The sequence below is a fragment of the Strigops habroptila genome, chromosome 7, assembly GCF_004027225.2.
Source record: "Strigops habroptila isolate Jane chromosome 7, bStrHab1.2.pri, whole genome shotgun sequence".
Lineage (NCBI taxonomy): Eukaryota > Metazoa > Chordata > Aves > Psittaciformes > Psittacidae > Strigops > Strigops habroptila.
In genome coordinates, this window is record NC_044283.2 from 47164835 (window position 1) to 47191151 (window position 26317).

The window sequence follows — 26317 nt, forward strand, 5'->3', positions numbered from 1 at the left end:
CACCATTTCCCCTCACTCACTTCTGAAAGACTCCCATCAGTCTTCAAATTTCAGAAACTATTACAAATACTAAAGGCTTGGGTTTTTCCTAATAAAAAATTGTAAAGTTCAAAATACATCAGAGGGTGAAGGTGGCTACCTACCACTTTGTGCGATAATACCAACACACTGGAATGTGAACGTCAAACAAACAAGATAAAGTGCAGATGTGGAAGACAACCAGCAAAGCCAGCTCAGTGCAACTAATGCAGCGCTGGGCAATCGAGCTTCTTTATACATTTTATAGGCTAGTCCAAGGTAAATGACATGAATACTCACGTGGAAGGACTACTGAGTAATCTGACAATCACATGAAAGAAAGAAGAAAGCAACTGATACTTTAAACAAAATACTCTTTTATTAGAGTATTTTTGATTAAACATACAGAAGTCAAGATTGCTATTTAAAATTTTGATCAAAGTTTTTCCCTCTGGAAGGATGGTAACGCCATCTCAGTGCATTTTATATGGAAGCATCGTACCTCTCAAGTGTCTAGCTCATAAATCAGAGCAACACTGCACATACTCAGTGTGCAAGCAGAAGGTAACGCTGTAATGCGGTTAACACACAAAAAAATGCATGGCCAATAAACACACTGTCAGCTCCATGGCCAGTGATCTGAAGAGTAGCATTACATGGAGAAGTCCGCTAAGCAGTACGAGAATGAGAAAGAAAACATAGTTCCTGACCATGAAAAAAGTGTCAGTAACAGATTCAATTTGTACAAGTCCTGTGTGTTCCTTCACAAGGACTGCAAATTTAGCCACTGGTTTGGAAGATTTCCAAAGCGTCCATTGTGCCGGGGGCAGGGATGCAGAAGTCTCACTGGAAAAGGTGACGGAACGAGTGATTCTACAGCCCTCACACACCTCCAAACATCACAGGCATCACAGGCAGCCTGGTGAAGTGCTTACATGTGGCTGAGAGACTGCCTGCTGCCGACTGGCTCCTACACTAGGTTCTTGGCACCTATTTGTTCCTCTACCGGCACAGGTAAAACTGAGCTCTTATTTTACATACAGAACAACAAAGCAGCACATGTAGGTAGCTACACCCCTGCTGGTGTCAGTTCCTTAAGTATACCTTGTAAGTAACTACCATTATTATCAGACTTCAAATAGCCAAGCTTTATATTTTGTTTACATCTGCATACAAATACTACAGCTAAGACCTGTGCCTTTTCATACTGCACCAATGTTAAACAAAGCCTAAGCAATCGTCAGCTTTTAATTATGCAAAGTAAGTTTCATAGATGTTTTAAGAACTGCACAAAAATATACTTTAGAAGTATGTTTGGTCGAGTTTATCCCTGCATGTGGTACAATCAAACCTGGATACCTGGCACTCATCAGGTGCCTCATGATGGAATGTCTAATGGAAGATTTCTTCAAATGAAAAATCCAGACAATTTGAGAGGTATGCAGAAAACTTGTCTTACATATTTGAAGCTACATGTACAATCTTACAGAACACAAGCTACAGTTACAGACATAACATTAAATCTTACTAACCAATAGTGCATGAGAACTTAAAAACAGTCAGCGAACTGCCAGTTCAGACAGTGACTTCCAAAAAAGTCACATCTCAGCTGCACTGTGTGAAAGGAAATAAAATTAAAAAAGAAAATTATTCTTAGGCAAGTTAACACAGAGTTTTAATCTACATTTGAAAAGCTGTTTTATTTTTTATATATATATACTATGTATAAAATAAATTAAAAAGGGGAAGGAGGAAATAGCCTTGTATATGCTTCAAATTGACACAGACCAGTAGTTCCATAAATGAACATTTTACCATCTTTGTGGTAAAAAGTTGACATAAAAGTTCAAAACCATACAATACTTATAAATAGAAAGAGTTCAAAAGATACTTTTTTAAAAAATGGAATTTAAACATCATTTTCCCTTCCCCTACAATACACTTTAGTTTTGTATGTCATAGCATCAATACATTTACAGAGTATTTGAATATCACATCCCCTCAAGAATTGATAACAAAGCAGGTAAAAGTGCTAGCGGTGTTAAAATTTAGGACTTCTCCCAATGAACTCTACCTGCTCCTCAGCCTTCTCCTGAAACGAAGGCTATCAACATTCATCACCCGGACTGAGGTATGGGCTGAAGAAAAACCTGCAACTGGCACTCCCCACCCCGCCTTGCCTCTGCTAAAACATAGCAATGACCCATTGATCTGGTAATTGACAACGGTGGTGCACAATCTCTTACCCCCATTCAGCTTGGATATAATTTAATCACGATATAAAAAAAGTTATTTTGAAACACAGTATTAATGCTTAACTTCTTTAAAAAAAAAAAAAAAAAAAAAACCAACTTTAAATCCTCTTTGAAACCATGTTCAAATGTCCTTGTTCCAGATTTAAAGCTTCACATAAACACTGGACAGAAGGATGACAATTTTAAACCAAGAGAGCACCTAAAAACATACCATAGGTAAAAATGAAATCAATCATCTCTCCACTTCATGAAAAATGTAGGAACCCTGTCAGCAACAGTAATATACTCAGAACGAACAAGGTGAAAAGGAGCATCTAGAATACTCAAGAGGCTTGCTACGCTACTTCTCTTTATTGCCCATTCTCTCATTTGTATGGATGGCCACTGCATGACAAGATGCCTGTGATAGTTCTCTCATCTTCCCTTCACCACTGCTGCCAGCTGAAGTCGTCATTGCTGCCAAAGACCAAGAAAAATCCTAGGATGGTGGCAAAGATGACTGTATTCCCCGTAAGAACAAGTGCACATGCGCCCCAGTAGATCTGTGAACAAGGGGAATTTTGTTAGACATGTTTTGAACCGAATGCTGACAAGAAAAAAGTAATGTTTTAATGTCACATGCTAGACAAAGTTCAGCAACAGATCCATGATGCAAGAACGCGGCATCTCATTACTTGGGGTTATACCAAGAAGGCTGGGTTCACCCAGAATGACTCAACCAATTCACAGCTAGCCAAGCAGCACTGCAAGTTTCTTTTAGCCATGCTCAAAGTGCTGGCTAGCAGGCACAGCTGCTTCGCTGCAGCATCCAAAAACAGTAAAGTAAGGCTAGGTAACAGCATCAAACACATCTGCAGCCCTGCTAAACTTGCTGACCATGCTGTAAGATGTTTTTTTAAACAGACACTCAAGAATGAAATACCTGCAGATATCATAGAATCACAGAATCATAGAAATGTTTGGGTTGGAAGGGACCTTCAAAAGCTCATCCAGTTCCAACCCCCTGCCACGGGCAGGGACACCTTCCACTAGAGCAGGTCACTCAAAGCCCCATCCAGCCTGGCCTTGAACACTTGTATAGTAGTATCCCAGTAACAAAAAACAGGAGGTGACTGTTCTCTAAGGAGAGTAAGTGGATTACTCAAAGGCATTCAAACTGACCACCTGAGCTGTTCCTGTCTGAAGAGATTTTGTGATAGAGCACTCCATGATTTTTGGACTTTGTAGTGCTCTCTGAAATTCACACAAACAAGGTCATCTTTTAAAGGCTTTCAGTGAAAAGCCATATATTGGGAAAGACGTAATGACAACTCCAAAGTTTAAAAAAATAACACCCATATAACCTACAGTGAGTGCAAAAAGGAATTGTTTATTCATGCTGCTTTAGCCCAACTGCCTTCATTTGACGTTCCACAACCTGCCTTCAAAGTATTCTATACACTTGTATGTTTGTTTACTTGCCTGTTAAGTTTCCACACCATTTTCTAGCCCGTTTTCTCTGCACTGCATACAGGGGGTTAGGGTTTATTCAATGGCCACGTGAAGCTATTGGCAATCACGACATTCTGCCATGCTTCATTTCGAGTATTAGTTTTTCTTGCAGGCAAGAAATCCTGCTCTGTTTCCACAGCAAGCATCTTAAGTATGTATGTATATGAATTGCTTAGTGCACAAGAGCTCTACCTTCAGTAATAAGCAAACAGAACAAAGTTTTCTAAGAAAAACAAAAAAAAAAAAAAGAATAGATTGAAATATTACTAACCAGTTCTGCTCTGGCAAACACTATTGGTAGCCCAAATGCTGAGACAACAATGCCTGTTGTAAGAAATATTGCTAGCTCCTTGCAGGCATTACTTGTAGCATCTGTGTCATCTACTAATCTTCTTGCTATGCAGTATGGGATAGGAGACAGGATGTAAAAAAACAGAACAAACAGTGGCCAGTACTGACTGAAAAAGAAAGGAGAAGAAAAGTTAAGGTTAACTTGATTTACTTCACATTCTTCCTAAAAATCAGCGCAAGACATTTTCCCTATCCAGCACCCACATTCAGGACAGGCAGGCATATGCCCAGAGAAAGCAAATCCTCTTTGGAACCAGCTGACATTAACCACTTTGTGAGGGGCTTCAGCTGACCTCAGCAGCAGCAGAGAGCTCGCTAACAGGATATTCCCGAAGCATGACTTCACTAAGCAAGCCTACATCTAATGCCACCTCACAACATGAGCTGAGCTCTGAAGTTTAACCTGTCAGCTTTCAGTGCACATCCACGGAACAGAGCACTGTTCTCAGCCAACACTCAGCTGCCATGGGGCACCAAGGCTTTTCTTTAATCTGAATGTAACCAACAAAAACCTACAAAAATTGCACCATCAGATTTGGCAACGTTTTCTTTTATTGCTTGCAGCTTGCCATACTAGATTTCTCAGACATAACAATGCAGCTGCGCACTGTTTCAGTAAAACCTTATGGCATTGTTTGGAGCGTGGCTGCATAACTGCATAATGATCTCCTTACTACGGGGCTGTGCCACCAGTCCTGGTTTTGCAGCATAAGCAAGCTGGTATAAAAAAGCGAGTCGTATGTGTAGAGAACTGCAATGCACAACCACTAACAGGGCTACTAACAGGACATTTAACATTAAATAAGTCAATTTAAAAGATTTTTCTGTTAAAGTCAGCATTCACTTGCAAAGGGTCAAAGCCATAGGCCTAACTTTCTGAACTTCTGCTCTACTACTCTGTATTTCTTGGCAAGAGGGAGACAGGAATGAGCAGACCAAAAGCACACACAGTTATTGCAGACGCTGCATTACAAAGCATGGTGCAGTGCCCACCCAATAGTCACTGACAGCCCAGCTACCACCAAGCAGGCAGAGAAAAGGCAAACGCTTCCCCAGTAATACACACTTGGTATCTATGTTGGGAGAAGCCATGTGCCTGTCAACACCAGAGGGACAACACTGGAGACATGTTAGGGCAGTGCATTCTTTAGCAGTTTGCGGCCAGGCCTGGCAAAACTTAACTTCTGTTGCCATCACTTTTACGATTAATTAATCCTGGATGGTTTGGGGCTTTTTTTCTGAAGCCAAAAAAGCCCCAAATCCCTCCCACCCACAGAGGACCACAACTAACGACAGCAAAACTATTCCACAGTTACAGGCACGCAAAACCAGACGAGGAACAGGAAGAGAGTGCACGTTACTTGTACTGGGGAAGGGCACATCCGAGCATCAGGAACATCAGTCCGACCGCTCCCCCGAAGGACAGGCTAATCAAGGCTACAGCGGGAACACAAACCGACAGAGGTGAAGGGTCCCGCCCGCCGCACAAACCACCGACCACCACCGCCGGGTAAGCGCGACAGCGGCTCTGCCGCAGCCAGAGCCCCGCCGGGGCCAGGGCAGCCCTGCGAAAGCCCCGCTCCCCTCCCAGGGCAGAGGCTCCCTAGAGCCGCCGGGCCTCCCGCCGAGGTGCGGCCCCACCGGCGGAGGCCCCAGGCCCGACTGCCCCTCCCCGCCGTAGGGCCTCGGGGCGCTCGGCGCCGCACGGGCCGCCCACCGCTGGGAACCGGGGGGGGTAGGTGGTAGCGCGCCCCGCTCCGCCCCGCTCCCCGCGCACCTTTGATGCCAGCCATGGCGCCGCCCGTCCCCCGAGCCTCGCCGGCGGAGGGCAGCGCGGCCGGCAGCGCAGCGCAGCGTACAACAACGCGCAGGCGCCCAGCGCGCCCAGCCCCGCCCCGCCTCCTCGCCCATTCCGGCCACGTGACGCGCAGTACGTGGTGCGCGCGTGAAAGGCCACGGCATCAGCTCCGCCCCTCCGCGCAGCGCGGGAAGCCGGCGCTCTCCCGCCGCGCTCCGGCTCCGGCCCCCGCCCCCGCCGCCCATTGGCCCTGACCTGCTCTTCTTGCCTCGCCCCTTCCGGTAGCGTCAGCCAATGAGAGGCGCCGTGCGCGGAGCAGAGGGTTGACTCACGTTAGCGCTGTCATGGCGGCTGCTGGGCGGGCTGCAGCCGGAGCCGGCGCCCTCTGCTCCGCGCTCTTCCTGCTCCTCCTCTGTGCTGCCGCGGGCCCCGCCTGGGGATGGGGCCAGCATGGTGAGAGCCGATGGGCTGGGTGCGTCTGTATGAGGCCCTCAGCTGCCTCTTGCGCCTCTCCCGTAGCTGGGGCGGGGGGTGCGGCGGCGGTTTCTCACGACCGGGTGCTGCTGGGTTAGCGGCGGCCTGGTGTGGGGACGGGGAGGCTCTGGGCCGGCACCAGAAGGGCTTCTTGGGTTTGGCTCGCTTTAAATCGTCTTGTGGCGCAGTAATAACCCCGCTGTGCATTCCGCCGTGGTTGTACGCTCCGGGAGGAATAACCCAGATACCCTCCCAAGGCACGGGGAGCTCTGCTGTGTTCCCCTCTGCGCGCTTGGTGCTTCCGAAAGCTTCGCCTCTTCAAGAAGCACGCTATTGTGTCCTGTGTATCGGCAGCCTTGTCCTGAAAGGAGGCCCCTGTGGCATCCGGACAAACGTTGACCTTTGTGCACCTGTTTCAGGGAGGGTTCTGCTGCGGGAGGTGCAGGCGCTCACTCTCCACAGAGAGCAGTACACGACAGCCCGGCGGACAGCTGCAGTCCCTCAATTACAGTGCACAGGAGGCACTGCTGGATGCTCCCACATCCCGGAGGTTGTGCAGTGTTACAACAAAGGCTGGGATGGCTATGATGTACAGGTAACTGTCTAAAACTTGTTAAACGTTTCATGAAATCCTTTTTCCCCAGACTAGGCCACTTCTGAAGGAGAAAAGAGTAACATAGCCTGAGTCAGTTCAGTTTGCTTTTTGTTAGAGAACCTTTAACAACTAAAAGCTAATCTAAATACTTTTTAGATTTGGGTTTTCTGTACTGTAGGTATAGCTTTGAAATATTCCCGGGGTCTCTAATGTAAAAACTCTGTGTAGCAAACCTTCCTTGGTTTTAATTAAAATGGTGTTTGAGTTAAGAAAATCAGATTCTTTTGAACCCCAGAGGATGCTCTTGCTTTGGTTTTGCTGCATGGATTTCCAATTTTTATTAGAGTAGAAAGGGCTATAGATATTTGCATCACTTCAGCTCTACATTTTAAAAGCTAAATTTCAGACTTACATGCACAACTTCCTCTCGCACGTTAGTTTGTCAGTACTAGTTGGTAAATCGTCAGGTACTTCTGGTTTGTTAGCTACAGCCTAGGCTTCTGCCAATAGATTAACCAGGAATCAAGGCTGAAGATAATTGCTAAAACTGACACAGTTTTGCAAAAGTACAGTCAAACTTGAATTGGCAGTTGGTACTGCTGTCCTGATTTATTAATTTAGAAACTACTTTTTTTTCTTGGGGGGGGGGAAGGGGGCCTCCCAAAAAAACGTGTCACTTGCAGTTAGAAAATATGAGACTGAGGAATTGACATATATTCAACTGCATAATTGCAGTGTGGTTGTTAAAGTGTTGCATATGAATATGTAATGATGCCTGTCCCATTTTCTTTTGGTTTTATGTGTGGACACAAATGTCATCAGGTCCACTGGATTTCAGGCTTCCATATTATGCTTTTGCAACTCCCATCCAGTTCACATGGGACGGACTGTTGCACGGGCTACAAGTTATTTTTAGAAGTATTCCTGTACCTGAAGAAGGGATACTTGAAAAACCTGTTCAGTGGACCTTCTAGAGTTGTAACCCTTCTGTGTTTTGAAAGATTGGATCTTTTTTTTAACTTCCAGGATTTTAAAAGACAGTCTTGCTTAACTTCAAATTCCCTGTCCTTTTCAAAATAACAAAGCTCAGAAACTTCTTATCCTGTGGCCTCTTAGATGGTTTGTTAGCAATTGCAGCTTTATTTTGGAGCATATCTGGGGGACCAGACAGGTATTTTCACCCCTGGAGCAGGAGGTTTTACTTTGTGTTTATTTTTTTTCAGTGGCAGTGCAAAGCAGACTTGGAAAATACTCACCGGTTTGGAAAGATGGAAGTGAGCTGTGAAGGCTTTGATTACCCGGATGATCCTTACATCTTAAAGGGCTCCTGTAGTTTGCTGTTCAGGCTAGAGCTGACTGAGGAAGGTGAAAGGAAAGTGAAGAACCCTGGAAGCTTTAGCTATTATCAGTCAAGGAAGGATTCTTCTGATTCTGGTGCTGGAGCGATTCTTGTAGTTGTTCTCCTGGCTCTTGCTTTTGGAGTATACAAGTTCTTGCTCAGTAACCAGCAGCCAGAGCAGAGTTCTGGTGACAGTGATGGATTCACTAGGCCTTCCTGGCAGAGTCATCGGGCACCTCCTCCTCCTGGTTTTAAGTCCAGCTTCACAGGTAGGGTCATAAGACATTTACAGACCTCAAAAGAGCAAGCAGGATGGTCCTGTTTTATGTGCAGTAAATGCAGGTGGGATGGACTTAAAACAATGCATCAGCAGTTGCCTCTGTGAATTGGCTGCAGAGCCTGCAGCCAGCATTGCGTTCTCTTCTTCATTCAAAGGTGAAAATAAGAACCTGGTTTACCACAGGCTTTCAAGACAAGCTCCCCTTTGAAAATCCATCTCCCTGTGCTCTGCAAGTGTTCTTTTCATGCTCTGAGAAATAGAAGGATTGTGACAGAATTTTCATAAGAAATCTGGAAGATAGAATGGTCTCACACAGGCAGAAACAAACTTATGCCAAAGAAGCACTTTGAAACTTTGCAGAAGGGTCTTTCAGCCATTGGGCTGCTGACCCCTGATTTCATTCACAAAACAATTGATGGAGTTGAGTATCATGTATCGGTCCTGTTTAACAGGTGCTTCAGTGTAGTGGCTGAAAGATTTGGCTCCCAGAGCATAAAATAGCGTCAGTCTTGTGTGGTGCCGTTCATATGAAGTTGGAAATCCCATGTGCAGTGACAAGACTTCTGTTAGGAAAAGATACGCTTTTTTTCCCATAAAACTGATTACTTTTGTCACTTAGTAAATGGTCTGCCTTACAGGGTCACAGTGTCCAAGGGAAATAAACATGATTCATCTGGTGTGTGACCAACTGATTTAACCCTGTGAACATGTGAGATGCTCACAGCATTGGAACTCAAATTATGTTCTGACAAATTCTTTGGTTTAGGGTTTTTTATGAGATAGAGAAGAGATTCTATCAAGTAAATAAATAGCGAGGATTAAGTTTACTTAGTCAAAAGCTTATGTTTTAGTAATGCTTGTCAATGCTTTCCTCCAGGTTGGTTCAAGCCATTTGGCCAACAGAGGGTGCCAGTATAACTCTTTTGGATACCCCTGTGCAGGGCATGTGCAAGCGCTTTCAGATGTACCTGCAGCAGAAAATTAAAGGGATTCTGCCTCTGTATTTCTAGTGGCTTTGCAAATTGGTTTCTATGTAGTTATTTCACACCTCAGACAGTCTGTCTATGCTGCGTGTGCATTGTGACTTAGTGTTGTGGACATGAAACTTGCCACTGGCATTGTATTAGTTTTTAAAAGCTCTGGTCATAAGACAGGACTCTGTCATATTGGTCACAGGCAGAACAGAGTGAAGAGTTCCTTTCTTTTTTCCTGTCCTGTTCCTTGCCAGTTAATTGCACAAACGCATTTTTCATTGCAGGAGTCTGAAATCTAGCAAGGGTGGGTCCTTGAAAATACATTTTCTTGATGATCACTGAAAATTGAGACATTTTAAAATGCAGATTGGGAGCCATATGAGGCTTAGCTTACACATTTTTAATAATGAGTGTCAATGATTTTTTCCTTGGATTTCAAACAGAATGAGGAGGAAAACCTATTGAATGTGGGGCCAGCTTAAAAATATTAAATATGCTATATCATTAATCCAGTGTCTGCCTTAAATCGTGGCAGTGCAGCAAAAGCACATCTCGGTGTGTATGCCCATGTGTTCCAGGAATGTATTAGTCTTTGGAAATCCGGATGGTAATGAAAAGCAATGTTGTTCACTTATTGCTGTTAATATTTAATTTGCTTCATTTGAAATCCCCTTAACATGCAGGATGTGTTCTGTGAAACTTGTTTAGCTAACCTATCTTAATTAAGTTCTACTTTTTCTCTGTTAGTGGTTTGACATGATCCTTGATGTTTACTCTAGATATTTTAACAAGCAATGACTCAGTTTTCTGAGTCGACGTTCAGCCATGGTGCTTTTGAACAAATGAGTTGGTTCATCTTCCTGATTAACAATGGTTTACAGTAAATTAAGTGTGCTTTGTGGTGGTGGTGTTCCAAATCAGCTTAGTTTAATGGTTATGTCATCCCATTGAGAGTTTCTCTTTTTCCCAGTGCGTTCAAATTGAAATTCAACATCATACCCAATGTACACTTAAACTGGTGGGGTTTTTTTAATCTTTCATCATTTCAAACAATCCACACCAGTCTGAAGATAAACAAGGCCCCATGTAACTTCTACATACAAAATCTGTTTCACTTATTTAGGTGGGCATTCTTCAGGAAGACCCTGATGTTACCTTCAGTCCTTGCCTTTTACACTTCCTTATGTGTTAAAATTGTGGTTGAGCTTATTCTTGCATCTGTTTTTTTTCTCTAGACCAGAAAATAATTCTACTCTGGTTTCGTGTTTTCTCTTTTTAAGTGGAAGAAGACATTTGGTTCTGAGTCAGAACATCATGTTATGCAGGTCACATGTAAAAACTTTGTGAGTCTCCTTCCCCCTAACCCACTTGGTATGCTTGCAGTTTCCTTGCAGTATTTGTCAAGCTTGGTGACTCATGCATAATGAGAACTTTGCAATGTGACTGCAGTTAGGGTGTCTTTTGATAACAAATACCAGACTAGGAGTACCAGAAACAATACAAAGTAATGTTAGCCATTGGACTGAGCCACTGTTCCTCAAAATGTGCAGCTGTTCTGAATGAGATTAAAAGCTGTGTGTCTTAGTGGTTAGTTCACTGTTTGGTCTTATCTGCTTCATTTCTCTTCTGTTCCTGGCCTGCTCTGTGACCTTGAGCAGATTAGTCTTTCTTCATTTTCCTTCTATTTTTAATCTGACTTGTCTGGTTATAAATCTGCAGTCAGGGACTCTTTGCCATGTTTTGCAAACATCAAGGGCTGTGAGATTGAGTGGAAGCTAATTTTGAACATAAAACTCTTTACATTAGTGTTTGTTTCTCTGTTACTGTTTTTTTTTCCTGGTTTCCAAACTGTGGGGCTTTTCAATTTAAGCTTCATCAAAAATCTACTGAAATTGGAACAAGTTTATTGTCTAATTTTCCATTATCTTTAACAGGGGAGAGTCTTGTTGCAACAGCTGGCCTGAGGATTAGGTGCCACTAACTGATTTGTTTCTCATCTTCATTTTATTTAAGATGACAACAACTTTGGGACTCATTCCTATCATGGAACCAATTCAGGACCAGGATTTTGGACTGGATTAGGAGCAGGAGGCTTGCTAGGTTACTTGGCTGGCAGTCACAGGTAAAATATGCATGCTATCAGATTTTATGTATTTAAGCTTTATGGGGCTATGCTATATACTCCGTTTGCATTCTTTCTAAGCTTTCAGGCCTGTATTGTTCAAGCCATAAAATCCTACTGCCAGAACAATTTTGGGAGGCAAGCTATAGCTCTAGCAGCAAAGACATTTTAAACATCTTTCTGGGTAAGAGGAATTGGGAGGACTGGGGTACTTCATTCTGCTTTAGCTGATTACTCTGACCCGGCATGATGGCCTGCAGATTTAAAATGAGCATTTAAACAATCCATCCTCAGGCTGCCTTAAAACACAGATGATAATAATGTTAAGCATAAAACCACCCGCAGGTGGGTTTCTTGTACCACTGTCGTCTCTCCTAAAGTCAGTCTGGATGGCAGCTGCCCTTCTGTGATGCTCAGTATGGTCAAATTTAACAGCCTTGAATCTACAGTTTCCTCATGACCCATGTGTGGAGATCCAAGAGGCGTGGTTTTCCAAAGAACTTCTAGGTCAGATGTAAGTTGTGCTTTGGAAAAAACGTGACAGTATTCAAAGTCAGTTTCAGTGCTGGAGTAAACATCTGCTGCTCATATTTGCTAAACACTTTTAAACATTTAAAACACATCCTTTTTAGATAAACAGTTTAAAGGGAGCAATTGCTGCAATTTTAGGCTTTATTAGAGAAAACGTGCTCCCGCAGGGAATCTTTAGAGCCCAACCACGTTACTCTGTTTATCAAATAACTGCACGTGTATCAAGTCTAATCCTGTAGGAATGCAGTAATATAACAGATTAAATATAGCCACATTTTCTGTATTGAAAGTTTGTGTTAAAGCATCTGCCTCCATTGTAAAGCTTGGGGTTTTTGGTAATGACAGAAGCATTATCAGGATTGGCTGTTTATTAAGGAAGTAAAAACTTGGAGGTAAGAGAATTTCTGAAATGCCTAATGTGCAGTCTTGATCTCATACAGTCAAGTAAGATGGAACTGGGATGATGAAGCCATCGACAGTAGAAATTGTCTATAAAATCACTTTAAGTAGAGCTTTAGAGGTTAAAAGGTTGTATCTTGGATTCAATGATCTTAAAGGTCTTTTTCAACCAAAAAGACTGTATGATTCTGTGATCTTACTATATTAACTGCACTAAGAATGATAAAAAGTATAATGTCCTAAAGGTTTTGTTGACTTGATATTTCCTAAGTCTTAAATATGTCCCTTGTGTTTAAGCATTGTATTTATGTATTATCTACATACAGGCTGGTTCCTTGATTTCCACACACGCACCCCATATCAGTAGCCTCCTTACTGTTCAAGATTAGGGGCTGAACTGAGTATTTAAGTGCAAGTATATGAACAAGCTTTCTGACTTAGGCTTCTTTTCTTTTAAAACAGTCTATTTATTTTATAATTCTTTTCAGTCACTTGAAATGATGTGCCTGAAAATGCTGGTCAGAACATGTGAGAGATACATTTGTAAACTTCAACAGCAGGAAATTCCATATCCATAGAAGCAAGTAATTTAAATCAGCGAGTCAAAGGTCATGACATTAGTCTTAATGATACAACATTTTCAAAGTAGTTAAAAGAACAAAACAGATCTTTAATTTTTTGTCTTAACACGGCTGGGACGTCAGCATTGCCAAAGTGTGTTTAAGCTTCAGGTGTCAAATCTACTTTCTTGTCTGAGAGAATCTGAAGTCAGAACTTCAGAGGGAAGTATTTCATCATTTTCAATTGTTACTATTGTTTATCTTGACGAGTGAGGTTTAATTTCCTTTTGAAAGTCTACAGGTGTTATTGTGACAACACCGGATATTCTTTCTCTCAACATGTTAATGCATTAAATAGGGAGATTTCCAACTTTGAAACAACTGCCTGCTTACAGTTTTCCCTCAGATGCAGTCCCCTTGTTTGGAATGGTAACTACTTAATTTTTCATAATGTCACTAATGAGACCTTTCTCCTCTGTTTCTCATCAGAGCCCAGCCACATTCCCCATACTACAGTACATGGGCAGATCCCACAGCTGCACCTCCAATGAATGGTCAGCCAAGCAATGCCATGCAAGGTAGCAGTTCAGGAACAAGAACTGCTTCTGGTAAGGCAAAAGACCCTTTAATCTCCTGAAGCTAGAGAGAATTGAACCTATCAAAAATAGACAGGTGTTGAGGTTCAGCAAGCATCCTATGTTTTATTTTACCAATTGGTACAAGTGGGCATGTAACAATTTCCCTTATTTCTGTTTCCTGGTGAACTGTGGCAGCGCTGTGGGACATGAAGCTCCCCGCCAGCCTACAGTAGGCGTGATACCACCAATATCGGGCTTGTCTTTGTCTGCAAGGTGCATTAGTTTAAGGCTTTCCCCTTTGGAATGCACTCCCTTCTCTGGCAAACATGTACAAGCATATTCTTTGTATAAAACAAAGAACTAATCTGCAAGAATAGAATATTTCTCAGGCCGGTCAGCCCACAGTTGCTTGCCTTTGTACTTTATGTGAATATGTTTAACTCATCTCACCACCTTTAGCCTTTTCATAGCTAGAGAGCTCTGTGGAAAGGCTATGGTGGAGCTGACAATTTTTATTTTCTTGTCTTTGCAGGGTTTGGGGGCACAAAACGAAGATGAAGTCCTTGACGTTATTACACCTGAGTGATTGAACTAATCTTCCTGTGTACTAGTACTTTTTTATTAGTAGTAGGCTTCAGCAGTGGATATGAAAAAAGGTGTGAAGGACTAGGCAAAGAATTCCTTACTTTCCCTGTGGAAATGTGGATTCTCACTCTTGTTTAGGGTATCACAGGTGCTGGAAGATCTGCTATTTCAAAACCATGGCTTCTCATAAGGTACAAGATAACCGCATCAAAGTTAAGAAGGATGATGTTACAGTGCCTGTACATGAGGGCTTGTGGCACTGGTAGCCTTGCCAGATCTGCAAAGCCAAGCAGCTTACTCATATTCTGGGCTTAATTTCATCTAATTCAGAATTTCTGGGTTTTTTCCTCTTAGCGGTCCAGCATCTGAAAGGCCTAGTATGTGATGCACCTGATATCTGAGGGGTGCTGCTCTTTGAAACCACTCTTGTTTTTCTTTGTCAAATTGTGAATATTACGTGCAGTCAGCTACTCAGATGAGTGTCAGGTGTTTACTTTAGTGGACAAGAGCAAAACTATATGTAGAGTAAGACTAACATTAATGTTTGTATCTGTGCTATGTGACTATTGGAGCCAAAATTTGCAGATTTGAGGACTCTCCATGTTGTAGGGTTTATCCAAGTGGCTCTGCAAACCTGGAGGATTTTGGGTATAAATTATGAAGAAAAATTAAAAAAACCTGAAATGGGACTAGATGGTCCTTCTTTAAATTGGACCTTTTTCTGGAAGACTGAGGTCATTTAAATTCAGGTGGCTACAGCCGCTTTGCCCACATTGAGGCTCCAGACTTTCTTTTTACAGTGGATGTTAGCAATACTGTGAAAACCTTCTGATGTGAACAGTCTGTCCTGGACACTGTGAACCAAAGGTGCCCATTGCAAAAGGGAAGGAAGCATTCTTAATTCAAAGCTAGTAGTATCTTGAGAACACATAGCAGGCCTTGAGACTAAGCAGAGAAAGGAAATTGAATGTCTAATGGGATGTAAACTTTCCCTAATGTACCTTTTAAAACAAAGGGCCGTCAAAGAGCGGGAAGCAGAGAGGCCTTGCTTTGTTCTGCGATGATGTTCTGGGGCTCTGAGAAGTGTCATACGGTTTTCATGTGATTGACAGTGCCCTGGAGAGGCAGTGCTGGAAAGAAACAGAGAACTTCCTCAGGACTGGGAGGAGAGAGGAGAAGAGTGAAAAATGGGCTGCCTGACCACCAGGTCTTCTCCAGAGGCAATCCTAATGCATCTTAGAAGTGTGTGTGTGCACACACAGCTTTTCTACACTGGCAGCAGCCTGAGGAGCACAGCGTTCATCCTGGGGAAAACACTGTGTCTGGGATCTGATGTAAACTGTTGCAGCAAAAGCAGAGCACTGTTGTGCTGATACAAGCTGCATATATATCTGTGAGGAGATTTAGGATTTAGATTTAGTCTAGGAAAGTGATGTCAGCGTTACTCATCAAAAAGCAACTATGGCTGTTAATGAGTACAGAAATAATTGGCTCAAATGGTAATGTCCAAGTTCAGTGTCTAGCTTAAGAAACAACAGCAAAAGAAAAGAAAATCTTTAAGAGGTCAGCAGAAGCTATGAAAAAGTGTAGAGCTTGCACTGAAAATGAGGGGGTCATGATAAGATTGATAACTTGAGGATAAAATAGTGGTTTGCTTCTCAGAGCAGAGCTGCTTGTGGATTGGGGAAAAAAATCTCCATTAAGAGCCTGCTCTATAAACTTAGGAGGCCTGGTAGAAAGTTTAACCTTTTATGAGGAAAAGCATATGATAAATCTCTATCTTTTTGACCAAATATAGTAAAATAATGTATTTTAAATGCGAAGGTCTTACGTCTAAGTGTATTCAGGTTGAAACTTGTCACAGTCAATACTCTTAGCCAACTAATTACCTAACAATGAAACTGGATTTTTGCTGAGTAGTTTGAAGCTGAAGTTTGCTCTGAAGTTATGATGTGTTATGAAAAGTTTTAAACAATGTTTTCATTTGTATTTATAGCTTCTGCATGAAATGTGATTTGATGCGTAAACCTGATAAATTGCTGTTTCTGAATCTGTTTGTAGGATATTTTTGCCCTTCCCTTTGATAAAGTAGTAAGTGAACAAGGAGTATTTTTGTCTTTAAAGCACTGTCTTGAGGTCTGCAGGGACCGCACAGTCTAATTTTCAGGGTTAGCTATCTCTCACCATCCACTTCCTGGATGGTGTAATAACATCCTTTACCCCCTGACACAGAGCTGGTAAGCTGTATATTGTTTCAACAAAATAAACCAATACCAGGAAGAGAGTTATTTAATTGATTGGATTTTCAGTAACAAAATACTGAACCAGGTAAGGAAATGAAGGATTTCTTGCAGAAATCCTCAAGTTTTCACATCTCAGTCTGCAGAAAAACTCTGTGATGTTGGTGAGTTCCTGATTTTGCAAGATAATCATCTGAACCCTTCAAAAGTTATGGTCCCTGCTGATGTTCCCAGTTGTGGATATAGCAGAACTCTACCCTGGGATAGCAGCTGATGGATCTGCTTCTTACACATGTGCCACTGCTGAACAGAGGCATCGCCTATATAGGTAGAGGCAGTTCAGCTTCTTGGCAGTAGTAAAGTAGAGTTAAACAACTCTAATATTAGAGTTTGCTTGATCAAAGATTAAGGATGTTGGTGAGGCTCCTGAATGAAAAGAACTTGTGGAAGGCAGCTTAGAGCTTGTACTTGTCAAAGACCTTACTCCCTGAACATCTGGTCTGGAAGGCCCTAGTCTTCCTTCTGCTCCTGGGTGGGGTTTTGGCAGCATCTTCACAGGAACTCCATAGTTGCAAGGCATATGTAAATGCTTAAACTGTTAAATGCTGTTGCAGGATAATTGCAGTTCTACTTGGCACCTGGGACTACTCCTGCTCTGACATGGTTTGCGTCCTCACACAAAGCTAAAGCTCATTGCAGGGACAAAACTCCTGGTTTTACAGCTGACTTCCCCTGAAGCATGTGATGAAAGAAAAAAAGATGCACAGAGATAAGCTTTCTCTATGCCACTGTCTTGTGACTCAGCTCCCAGGTCAGATCTTGGCTAGTTCTGCAGACTGTCATGCCTATGCAACTTGTTCTTTTCGCTGGGTGCAAAGTGTGTGTTAGACTTGTCAGCAAGGAGTGATGGTATGTTGTGTTAGGCTTTCTTTTTACATACAAATCTTCTGTGATCATCACTAAGTTCCAGGAGGGAAGTTAAGCCAGGTGGCATGACTTTCAGCACTAGGAGTTGCACAGAGAAATTGCTGGCAGAAAGCAGCAAGAATGCTTGCCTACACAGCCATCTAAAAGCTGAAAATGCAGTATGTGTTCACAGACTGTTGTCTACTCACCACTAATTACAAGTGGTGTATTTTGCCCTCCTTAGTAATAGCAGATCAGTGTTAGTTCTTAGTATTTTCAGAGTACCTATCAACCAGTGATTGCCTAACTGCCTTCAAACTGAAGTACATGAGCAAAACCACAAGTAAAATAAAAAAGACCCAGCCTCAGAGGTGCAGTCTGTACCTGAAGACAATGCTGTTTTGTCCGGTCCCTTCTCCTCCTTCCATACCTACTGGGGCAGTTGAGGGTTAAGCGCTGCATGGGAGAGGCTCTCTACCCCTCAGCATATTTTGCTGCACCCTTCCTCTGCAGCTGACAGTAGTCTTCACTTTCTGACATTGTTTCTATGCAGCTGTGTTTTGTTGGTGTTAATGAAAATAATCAGCAGGCTCCCTTTATGTAGCCTCTATTTATCTCCTACTGTCTTCCTTCTTATAGTTGCCTCTGTTCTCACTGAGTGTCAATGTTTCTTTGCTAAGGAAGTGACAAGCACTTGCAAAAAGTACATTGAGCTGGAAATAGCTGGTGTAGATTGAGATGAAGTCAAAGGAACAAACTGTCAGGCTGTGAACTGACCCTTGTGGGCAGTGTGTCTATGAAAAGAACTTTTCAGCTTTCTGTCAGAGAAGCATTTTGTCAAGGGTACAGTATGGGCAGCTGGTGGCTGGAGCAGATTGAGGACTAGTGAACTGCCAGCATGGGGAAGACCTGAAAACATCCCCTCCAACCTACCTTAGAAATGACTAAGATTCCTGTATAACCAGGAAGGTGGCCTAGGATGTGCTAGCTCAGCCTCTCCACAGGCATGCCATTGCAAATCCTGTAGGCAGATGTATGTTTAAAGTTATCAGATGCTTCTGAAAATGCCACAATGCACAAGAAAGGGGACTTGGCCCTGCATCCGTGTTTCTTTCCCACGGTAGGGTGTCTTGGAATGAACTGAGAAGGCCAGAAATGGAAAGAGGAGCGAGCAAGCTTGATGAAGGGAAGCAAGTTTACACCTGCACCAGCCAAAGCCAGGCTTGCAGGAGGAGCCTTTGCCCTTCTATGTCCTGTCTGCTCGCTCTTCTCACACAACAGCAAAACGCACAAGGCAGGTCTAATAGCAGTTGTATCAGGATTATTTTACTGGAGTTGAAAGTTTCATCCTGCATCCCTAAACAAGTCCTAAGGGCAATTATCAGTGGTAGGTATTGGCACCTTTTGCTCTGAGGTCTGTCTGAGCCATAGCCCGATTCAGCATTCAAACTATCCACTGTGAAGTTTGGTGCAGACAAATCACCATCCACTTAAAGACCAGGTTCTCTTAAGTTACCACACAGGGAACTTTCGCTCTTTTGCTGGATTTGCCTTGACTTCCCTGGTGCTGAGACTCTCATGCAGCCTTTGCTCTACAACTGTATTTGGATGTCCTCTGAGGCGTGGCCTTGAGGTCATAGCCCTGAGATCATGGCCCCCTGTGCTCTGGTAATCAGCATGAGGGTATGTCAGCACTAGAATTACTGGCAGTCCAAAAAGCCTTTTGCTGCTGCTGAGTAATGGGGCTTACTCATCTCCTAGTCAACTCCTGTGGTCATTTTCATGCCGTTTAGCAGCTGTAAATGCACCACATCTGTTTTAACAGACAGAAACAATTATGGTTGAGAGGAAAAAGGAAAAAGAAAGGCATAATGAATGTAGATAAAATGTTGAGGTGGAACAGCTTTGCAGAACTGACCTTCATGCTGGGAGTACTTTATCAACATTCTTTTTCCAGGAGGAGGAGGAGTACTTTCTTCCTGTGGATTTGACTAATAGCACCAGTGCTTTCTGCACTACTCCAGCAAGAGTGGGAGACTTAAAACTGTAACGGGGTTGGTGTTTAATAAAGTCAGACCTGTTTGGTGGTGGTTTGAGACACAACTTGCAAATGATAGGTAGCAGTAACAAGTGAGGTTATATCAGTGCAGAAATTCAGGTGGTTGCAGCATAGATGGAAACAAACTGATGCTTGTGATGTTTGTGAAATCGAGGTAAAAATCAAGCTCAAAGTAGGCTGAAACAGCTCAGAAAATTGTTCCTGTCTTGGCTTTCAAGTCAAGGAGATCCTGTTCGGTACAACATTGTCATCTGCTGCTGACATCTACTGTCAGCACTGAAGTGCTCTTTTCCTTATGTAGGCAAATCCTGCGTCCTCATCCCGACTATGAGAAAAACAGCCAGGCCCCCTGGGTCACAGTGCAGTGTGATTCTCCCTTGGCAAGCCTGCGTGGTTAATTCTACATGCTCTCGTCCATAGCAGGTGGAAAGATACACTTCCTTTTTAACAAGGAGCTGGGGATTGGGCTGTAACTCAGTGAACGTGTATACAGCTGAAAAGTGCAAACACAAGTGATGAGAGGAAGACCATGTTAGAATCAAGTAATCCAGTTTTACCCAAGGTACTAATACATTCCCTTTAGCTCAGCATATGCAGCTGCTTAAGGGAGATTAGGGTTTGGATGGATGCTGACTTTTACATTGCAAAGCTGACAGAAACAGGACTTTCTGCAGCAGCTGACAGAAATACAGTGCAAACCATCTCTGTCAGCATTCAACCTAAGAGAAGGGGAGAGCAACAAGTCCCAGGCAGGAACCTGTGAGTGCTGCTAGCCTGAACGTGCTACCGAGGCATCTGTTCCTCTCCAGCCTTTGTTTGCTCAAGCACCTGAGAGGCCTCGTGGAGCAATGAGTGCTACCACTTAGCTTCAGCTTGGCAGACCTCCAAGCCAAGAGGCTGTGGGCGAGGGAAGATTGTATTTGATGACCTTTGGACAGCATGTCATGAGAGGCCCATGAAGACAGCTGAGCTACAGGAATGTTCTATGCCCTGGAATGACAAATGAAGCAAGGGCAAGGAGCAGTCACCAACAGAGACCTTGGGAAAACGATGCAGGATGCTCTGGTGAAGCCGATCAACATACTGGAGGGTGTACTGGTGTGCTAAAGGAGCTGCATCCCCCAGTTTGCACATAGCTGATGAGGACACCGCGTTCATTCCAGTGCTGGGTCAGGCCATCCCTGCTGTTCTCTTCCTCTCTTCCTAACCGTACAGGTCTCCAAGCAGGCAGGCTGGCTGGCAAGGTGAGACTTGACAGGACTGGCATGCTTTTCCTATCCTGCAGCAGTGCCTCAGGCCCCCAGCCCAGGCTGGGAGAGGAAGGTGCTTACTGGGCACAAGTAAGACACAGCCTGGGTCCTGCCGGGGGCAGGGATCAGCCTGCAGGGAGGGGTGCAATCTGAGATGCAGATTTTTCAGTTCCTTTCTTACCTTGTGGGCAGAGTTTTGTCAGTCTGAGATGAGCTGCAGAGATACTCGAAAGGGAAGCGTGAAAAGGGAGATGTTAGTAACTGGGGTTTGGGACTGAACTACCGAGGTCAACTGGTGAAGCAAGTGGCACCTAGAGCTGTCAGTTTGGGGCTTGGGGTTTTTTTTCTGCCTTCCCATTCAGGAAAAAGAAAGGACAATAGAAAAGTAATTTTCTCTGCCCAGAGCACCAAATTTTCCATGTTTAAAGGAAATGTTAGACCTCACTTAAACCTGGGCATTCGCCAGTATTGTACTTGTGTGGCTGCAGCAGTGAAACCTCTCTTGAAACTGCTGCAGCCCTGTGAAGAGAAAAGCCTGTAACACCCCAGGGAAGCGCAGACTGTGCTTGGGAAATGCTCATACACTTCGCTGGTTCCTAGGGATTATTTCAGGCTGGTGGAACGATGTTTCTGTTGACTGAACAATTACTGCAGGCGAAGCGGAAAGGACACATCATTTATAAGTTTATTTAAGCTATGTTTTCAATTTTTGCACCCCAGTATAGTTGCCATGGTGCAAACAGCAAAGGTGGGAGAGCTGGGCTGGAGTGAACAGCGACTTGATACAAGACGACGCATCCTCATGTCCTCCGGAAAAAACCTGTGCACTGAAGCAAGAGGCAAAGATGCTTTTACTGCATCTCCATATCTAACACTGGATGTATTTCAGTCTTACCACACAATTTAGGGTACCCTCGTCCCCTCACAACCGTCCAGCCTCTGATCCCTTTCGTCCCTGGTACTGGAAAGGTGCAGCTCATCCAGTGAGTTAGAGTTAAATATTGCCTGGTTGTCAGAAGGTGAGCTTGTACTTGCAGCAGGTGGAAGAACAGGCAGCATCTCCTGCGCTATGGCAAAGAGTGAAGGAGGGATCACAGGAAGAAAGCACTGAATTAAAGATGGGGTGAACATCCCAAATGGGGTTGGCTGAGCAACACTTCCAAGCCAGCAGGCATAGGAAGGTTAGTGAGAATCAGGAGTGAGAGGGTTGCGGGTTAAGCCCAGAGGTGTTTAGGAAAGTTATGCGGAATTTCTGAACCCAAAGTGAGCAAATCAGACTCTTCCCAGCAGGAGAGTTATTGAGAGCAGATGTGCAGTGTGGAGTTTGACTTGCTGGGAATGAAGAGGAAACCAAGGGACAGGACTGCGGTTAGAACAGCTGAGCCCCACTGCACAAGGGCATGTTCTTTCTAAAGAGGGCCTTCCTCCTGCCTTATTCTTCTTCTGACCCAGTAATTGCTCATTACATCCTCTCTCCTCCACACATAATCCCTACGCTGTCAATTAGCCAGTGGCAAAGAGCAGAGGGCTGTTGCTTAAGAAACAATTGCTCATCCAGAAAACTGTTGTCAAACATCAGGAGCCCTGTTCCCTACCCCAAGACAAAAGAGAAAGGCTTTTAAAAACAGTTTCAGGTGTTAAAGCTGCACCCTTGTTTAGGCTGTGGCACTGCAACTCCAAGTACAACACTACCCTCCCCTCCAGACAGTTACTCGGGCAACTTTGTCTGGTTTAGAAGCCAGGAATTGCCGCAGAGGATGAGGTGCTGTGTGCCTGGCCCCGACACCCGACTGCATGCCTTCCAGCTGCAAACCCAAGAGCAGGTTTCCCACAGCACTCGGTACCTGCCGGCTCTCCCTTCCATGGCCTGAAATCGTTTGGAAACCCAACCACATAAATGGGAGCTGCATGAAGTCTGATGGCACAGAATTAACTGTTCAGAGCATCTTGAAACAAATGGGACTCAACAGGATGTGTCAGTGCCAGGGTTGTGCTTTGTCTAGCAGTGATGGCCTGAATGCTGGATTTACCCTTTGGTAAAATCACAGCCACAGCAGTTGGTAACAGGCGTACGTTAGGAGCCAAAAGACATTTTGAAAGGCCATGTAAAAATACGTAGAAATATTAAGCCTGGTTGCTTGTAGAGAAGTGCCCTGTGAGTAGAAAAATGACTTTCAGCGAGTGCTTATCTGAAAAGTCTTTGCCTTCTTTGGGTGTGATATTTGGTACTGTATGAAACTATGGCTTCACCAAAGTTGCCCCTTCACAGTATCAACTGCTATCCAAGAAGACAGCAAAAACCATAGCAAACGCATTCTATTCTGTGTGCTTTTCTGAAAGAGCTAAGAACGGGTAGCTAAGTCTGGAGAACCATCTATAAAACAGTATTCCCACATACTGACCCTGCATTACATCCATTTCTAGGCAGAATTGCTAATATAGCAATTGCTAATTGCTAATTCCACTGACCCTGAAAGGCAGCGTAAGCTGGCGCTGCTGGCCAAAGAGGAGCTGCCTGGAGAGGTAGTTTAGGGATGTGTTGTTTTACTGATCCTGTTGACCACACAGATGCAGAAACCTTCATGCTGGAAGGAGGGAGAAGGTGCCCCAGTGCAATGGCCATGAGTCGGAGAATTTTACAGGGCACATCCCTGGCAGTGCTCAAGGCTGGGCTGGACAGGGCTTTGAGCAACCTGCTCTAGTGGAAGGTGCCCCTGCCCATAGCAGGGGGTTGGAACTAGATGATCTGTAAGGTCCCTGCCAATCCCAACCATTCTATAATTACTAGATTCCTGTCACCATGAGACCTACCTATTCTAAAAGCTGTAGAATGAGCTTTCTCAAAAGGATTAATGCCAGAATTTCTGAAATGCAAGTGATGCTGCATAGGGCTTGAATTTTTGGCTCATTCTGACCTTCAAACATGAGATGTGTTGCAAGTAGTACGTGACACAAAACAAAACACATGGGGACCTTTTCTAAGCCAGGCAGCAATGCTTTCTCTCCACTCGCACCCAGAGTCCTCTCAGAGCACAATGCTGCAAAGTGTACGTATCGTGAGGCTCTGAATAGCTTTTGAGAAGCTCAGTAGAGCCCACATTGTATTTTTAAAGCAAGTGCTTGTAGGGTCTATTTTCCTGGCAGTGAAGCAATTAATATTTCAGTTGTTTGGAACACTGGAACCATAAACACATTTTTACAACATTAACATAGACAGTTACAGCAAATTGGCATACTTGCAGAGCACAGAAGTTGAGAAATCTGGTCAGACTGGTTTCTGAAAGGCAAAAGAGATCTCTGTTGAAGTGATAAACATTAAAATACTATTAAGATAACATTAATAGTGGAGCTTTCAGGGAAGCCTAAGCAATCTGGCCACTCACAAAACCAGATGAGGAAAATCAGACGGTGCAAAACAAAATATGCTTCCAGAGAATGAACCTAAAAGGGCACTTATGTCAAATCCAATTGTGAAATTATACACAAAGGAAAGGACCAAAGTTCCCTGAGGAACCTCGAGTCGTCTAAAATGCTTTAACAGTTCTAAATGCAGCGCCTTTATTTTTCTAGCAGATGGATGTTAATGCTGCAGTATGCTTTCTATTACAAGCCCAGTTTCAACTCCCTGCTCCCTAGCTGATCCAGAATGGAAACAATCCATCTTAGCCTTAACGTCAAGTTTCTTGTTTTGGCAGAAGTTTTTATTTACTATTGCATTTTTCTGCAGACATTACAGGCTTTGATGTGGATAGTTTCTTCCAGGATGCGTATTCACTGCAGAATTATCTACATTCGAGCTGCTTGAAAGCATCCCAACCACAAAATAATTGCTGTAGCCACTTCCGTGTGCCACTAACATTTCTTGGGGTGCACATGTGGGATTTTTTGGACAGCACTGGAGAGCTAACAGCACTTCCCTGCTGGCACAGCTAAGGAGTGGTGTAACTTGAGTTTTAGCCTATAAATCTGATGGGGCAGCCACTAGAGTTAAAGGGGCTTGTGAATGGCTCAGACTTGACTTAGGGGCAATGTTCAACTTAGCGCTCAAAGGAGCTTTTCACCGGGGGAAGGCATCTGTTGTGTTGGGCTGAGACAGGGAGAGCATTGAGCAAAGAGCTGCCTGCAAGAACAAGGCAAGTTCTTCAGGAAGAGGGGCAGGCAATGTCAAAATGACTCACAGAAGCTGCACTAGAAGTTGGGTTGGATTTTCAGAGCCAAGTAGTCTGAGCCAGTCACATTCCTGTATTTTGGAAAGGCAAAGCTTTGATGTGAGTCTGTCCTCCCGTGCGCTCACGTTTCTCCACCTGAAGAGCAGCTAAGAGTTGTAGCCTGCGCTAATAGCATAGCACGGCTGTGGTCCAAGCATCCCACCCCAAACTAAGGGAACTTATCCTGAAGGCAGTGAAGTGGGAGGAAAGACACATGGAGGCTGCAAGAGTGTGATGCATTGGCGAGGGACCTTGGGTTAAAGTTTAAGGGCAACCTCTTTCAAATAAATCCATATATATATGGACCACATATAGAGAGATATATAAATATATATAAATCCATAAGATACCTGTATTACGGTTAATCTCCCAGGTAAAGAAAATAACAGGCAGGCATATATGGAGGCTGGAGAAAGGAGCTTGCCCTTGGGAACCAGAAATACCTCAGTAGAAGTAGGGTGAGTTGGGAGGATTCGGAAGCGCAGTTGGCATTTCCGTAACTGCTAATGAATGAGTCTTTGGGGGAAAAGAAATAATAAGTGTTTAAAAACTTTGCAGAAGAGGTGGGAAATATCAAAATCTCTTTAGAAGATAAAGCGTTATTGAAAGTTGGGTTATTTATGTGTTTTCTTTCCAAGTTTTAACCAGAAGCTTTCTGAAAGCTGCAAGCACCACGTGACAGTCAAAAAAGCACTGAGTCAAATGCCAAGAGTCTACTTTTATACTTTCCCAAAAAAAAAACCCCAACTCCAGCACAAAACCCAAACCACCACAGGTCTTCATCAGATGCTGAACACAGAGATGCAAAGAGCTGACTCAGCCCGAGCGGTGGTGCTGGTTTGAGCTGAAGGGTAACAGCACGTGCTGGCCAGTGCTGGTTGCCAGTGTGCTACAAGGAGGGGTACACGGTGTGCCCAGTGCCCACCCCAAACCTCTGCTGTGCGGGATGGGAGGTTATTACTATCCACAGTGCCATCACACTCTGGGGTGAGTCCCAAAAGCTCATTGTTTGTCTAAACATAGGTTTAAGTAGTGATATGGGCTCAGATTTCAACAAACACAGAAGTGCTTCTGGAGGTGACAGCAGGTGGTGGTCTGCAGCCTGGGCTCTGCTCCTCACCGCCTGCCCCAGCACCTGCACTACTCGGTTACATTAAATGCTGTGCGGTTGCTTCGAAGACGGACTCCTCTATCCTGCTTTGAAGCCTCCAGGGGAATGGTGCGATCATGGCCTCCACCGACAGCGGGTAGGAAAAAACCGAGGGAAGACGAGGACATATGAAATCCCTCAGCCAACTGGGGGA

General features: G+C 43.9%; 2 protein-coding genes across 3 annotated transcripts; one reads left to right on the plus strand and one right to left on the minus strand.

The window, feature by feature from the left end:
- Window positions 1–375: 375 nt before the first annotated feature.
- On the minus strand, window positions 376–6036 carry LEPROTL1 (leptin receptor overlapping transcript like 1). The gene is made up of 4 exons (XM_030493069.1): window positions 5893–6036; window positions 5477–5552; window positions 4036–4222; window positions 376–2815 (listed from the first exon to the last, which is right to left on the minus strand). Exons 1-4 carry the CDS (start codon window positions 5906–5908, stop codon window positions 2699–2701), a joined length of 396 nt encoding a protein of 131 aa, XP_030348929.1. The 5' UTR covers window positions 5909–6036; the 3' UTR covers window positions 376–2698.
- A 178-nt stretch (window positions 6037–6214) lies between these two features.
- Window positions 6215–16634, plus strand: SARAF (store-operated calcium entry associated regulatory factor). Of its 2 annotated transcripts, none has more exons than XM_030493070.1 (6): window positions 6215–6366; window positions 6807–6982; window positions 8206–8590; window positions 11589–11697; window positions 13677–13795; window positions 14298–16634. In XM_030493070.1, the coding sequence occupies exons 1-6, from the start codon at window positions 6258–6260 to the stop codon at window positions 14321–14323; spliced, it is 924 nt and encodes a 307-aa protein (XP_030348930.1). In that variant the 5' UTR covers window positions 6215–6257; the 3' UTR covers window positions 14324–16634. The 2 variants fall into 2 exon arrangements, 1 of the variants encoding a protein (XP_030348930.1); XR_003992401.1 differs by lacking the exon at window positions 14298–16634 and adding an exon at window positions 13116–13211 and having other exon boundaries at window positions 6218–6366; window positions 13677–13755.
- The last annotated feature ends 9683 nt before the right edge of the window (window positions 16635–26317 follow it).

Bases quoted from the DNA above. Each gene is read 5' to 3' on its own strand.
- LEPROTL1 (XM_030493069.1), bottom strand. The intron at 4,223-5,476 runs GTAACGTGCACT...TTTCTTTTTCAG, and splicing joins TGTGCCCTTCCCCAGTACAA to TCAGTACTGGCCACTGTTTG. The intron at 2,816-4,035 runs GTTAGTAATATT...CCTTGTTCACAG, and splicing joins TGTTTGCCAGAGCAGAACTG to ATCTACTGGGGCGCATGTGC.
- SARAF (XM_030493070.1), top strand. From the start codon at position 6,258: ATGGCGGCTGCTGGGCGGGCTGCAGCCGGAGCCGGCGCCCTCTGCTCC. The intron at 8,591-11,588 runs GTAGGGTCATAA...ATTTTATTTAAG, and splicing joins TTTTAAGTCCAGCTTCACAG to ATGACAACAACTTTGGGACT. The intron at 11,698-13,676 runs GTAAAATATGCA...GTTTCTCATCAG, and splicing joins TACTTGGCTGGCAGTCACAG to AGCCCAGCCACATTCCCCAT.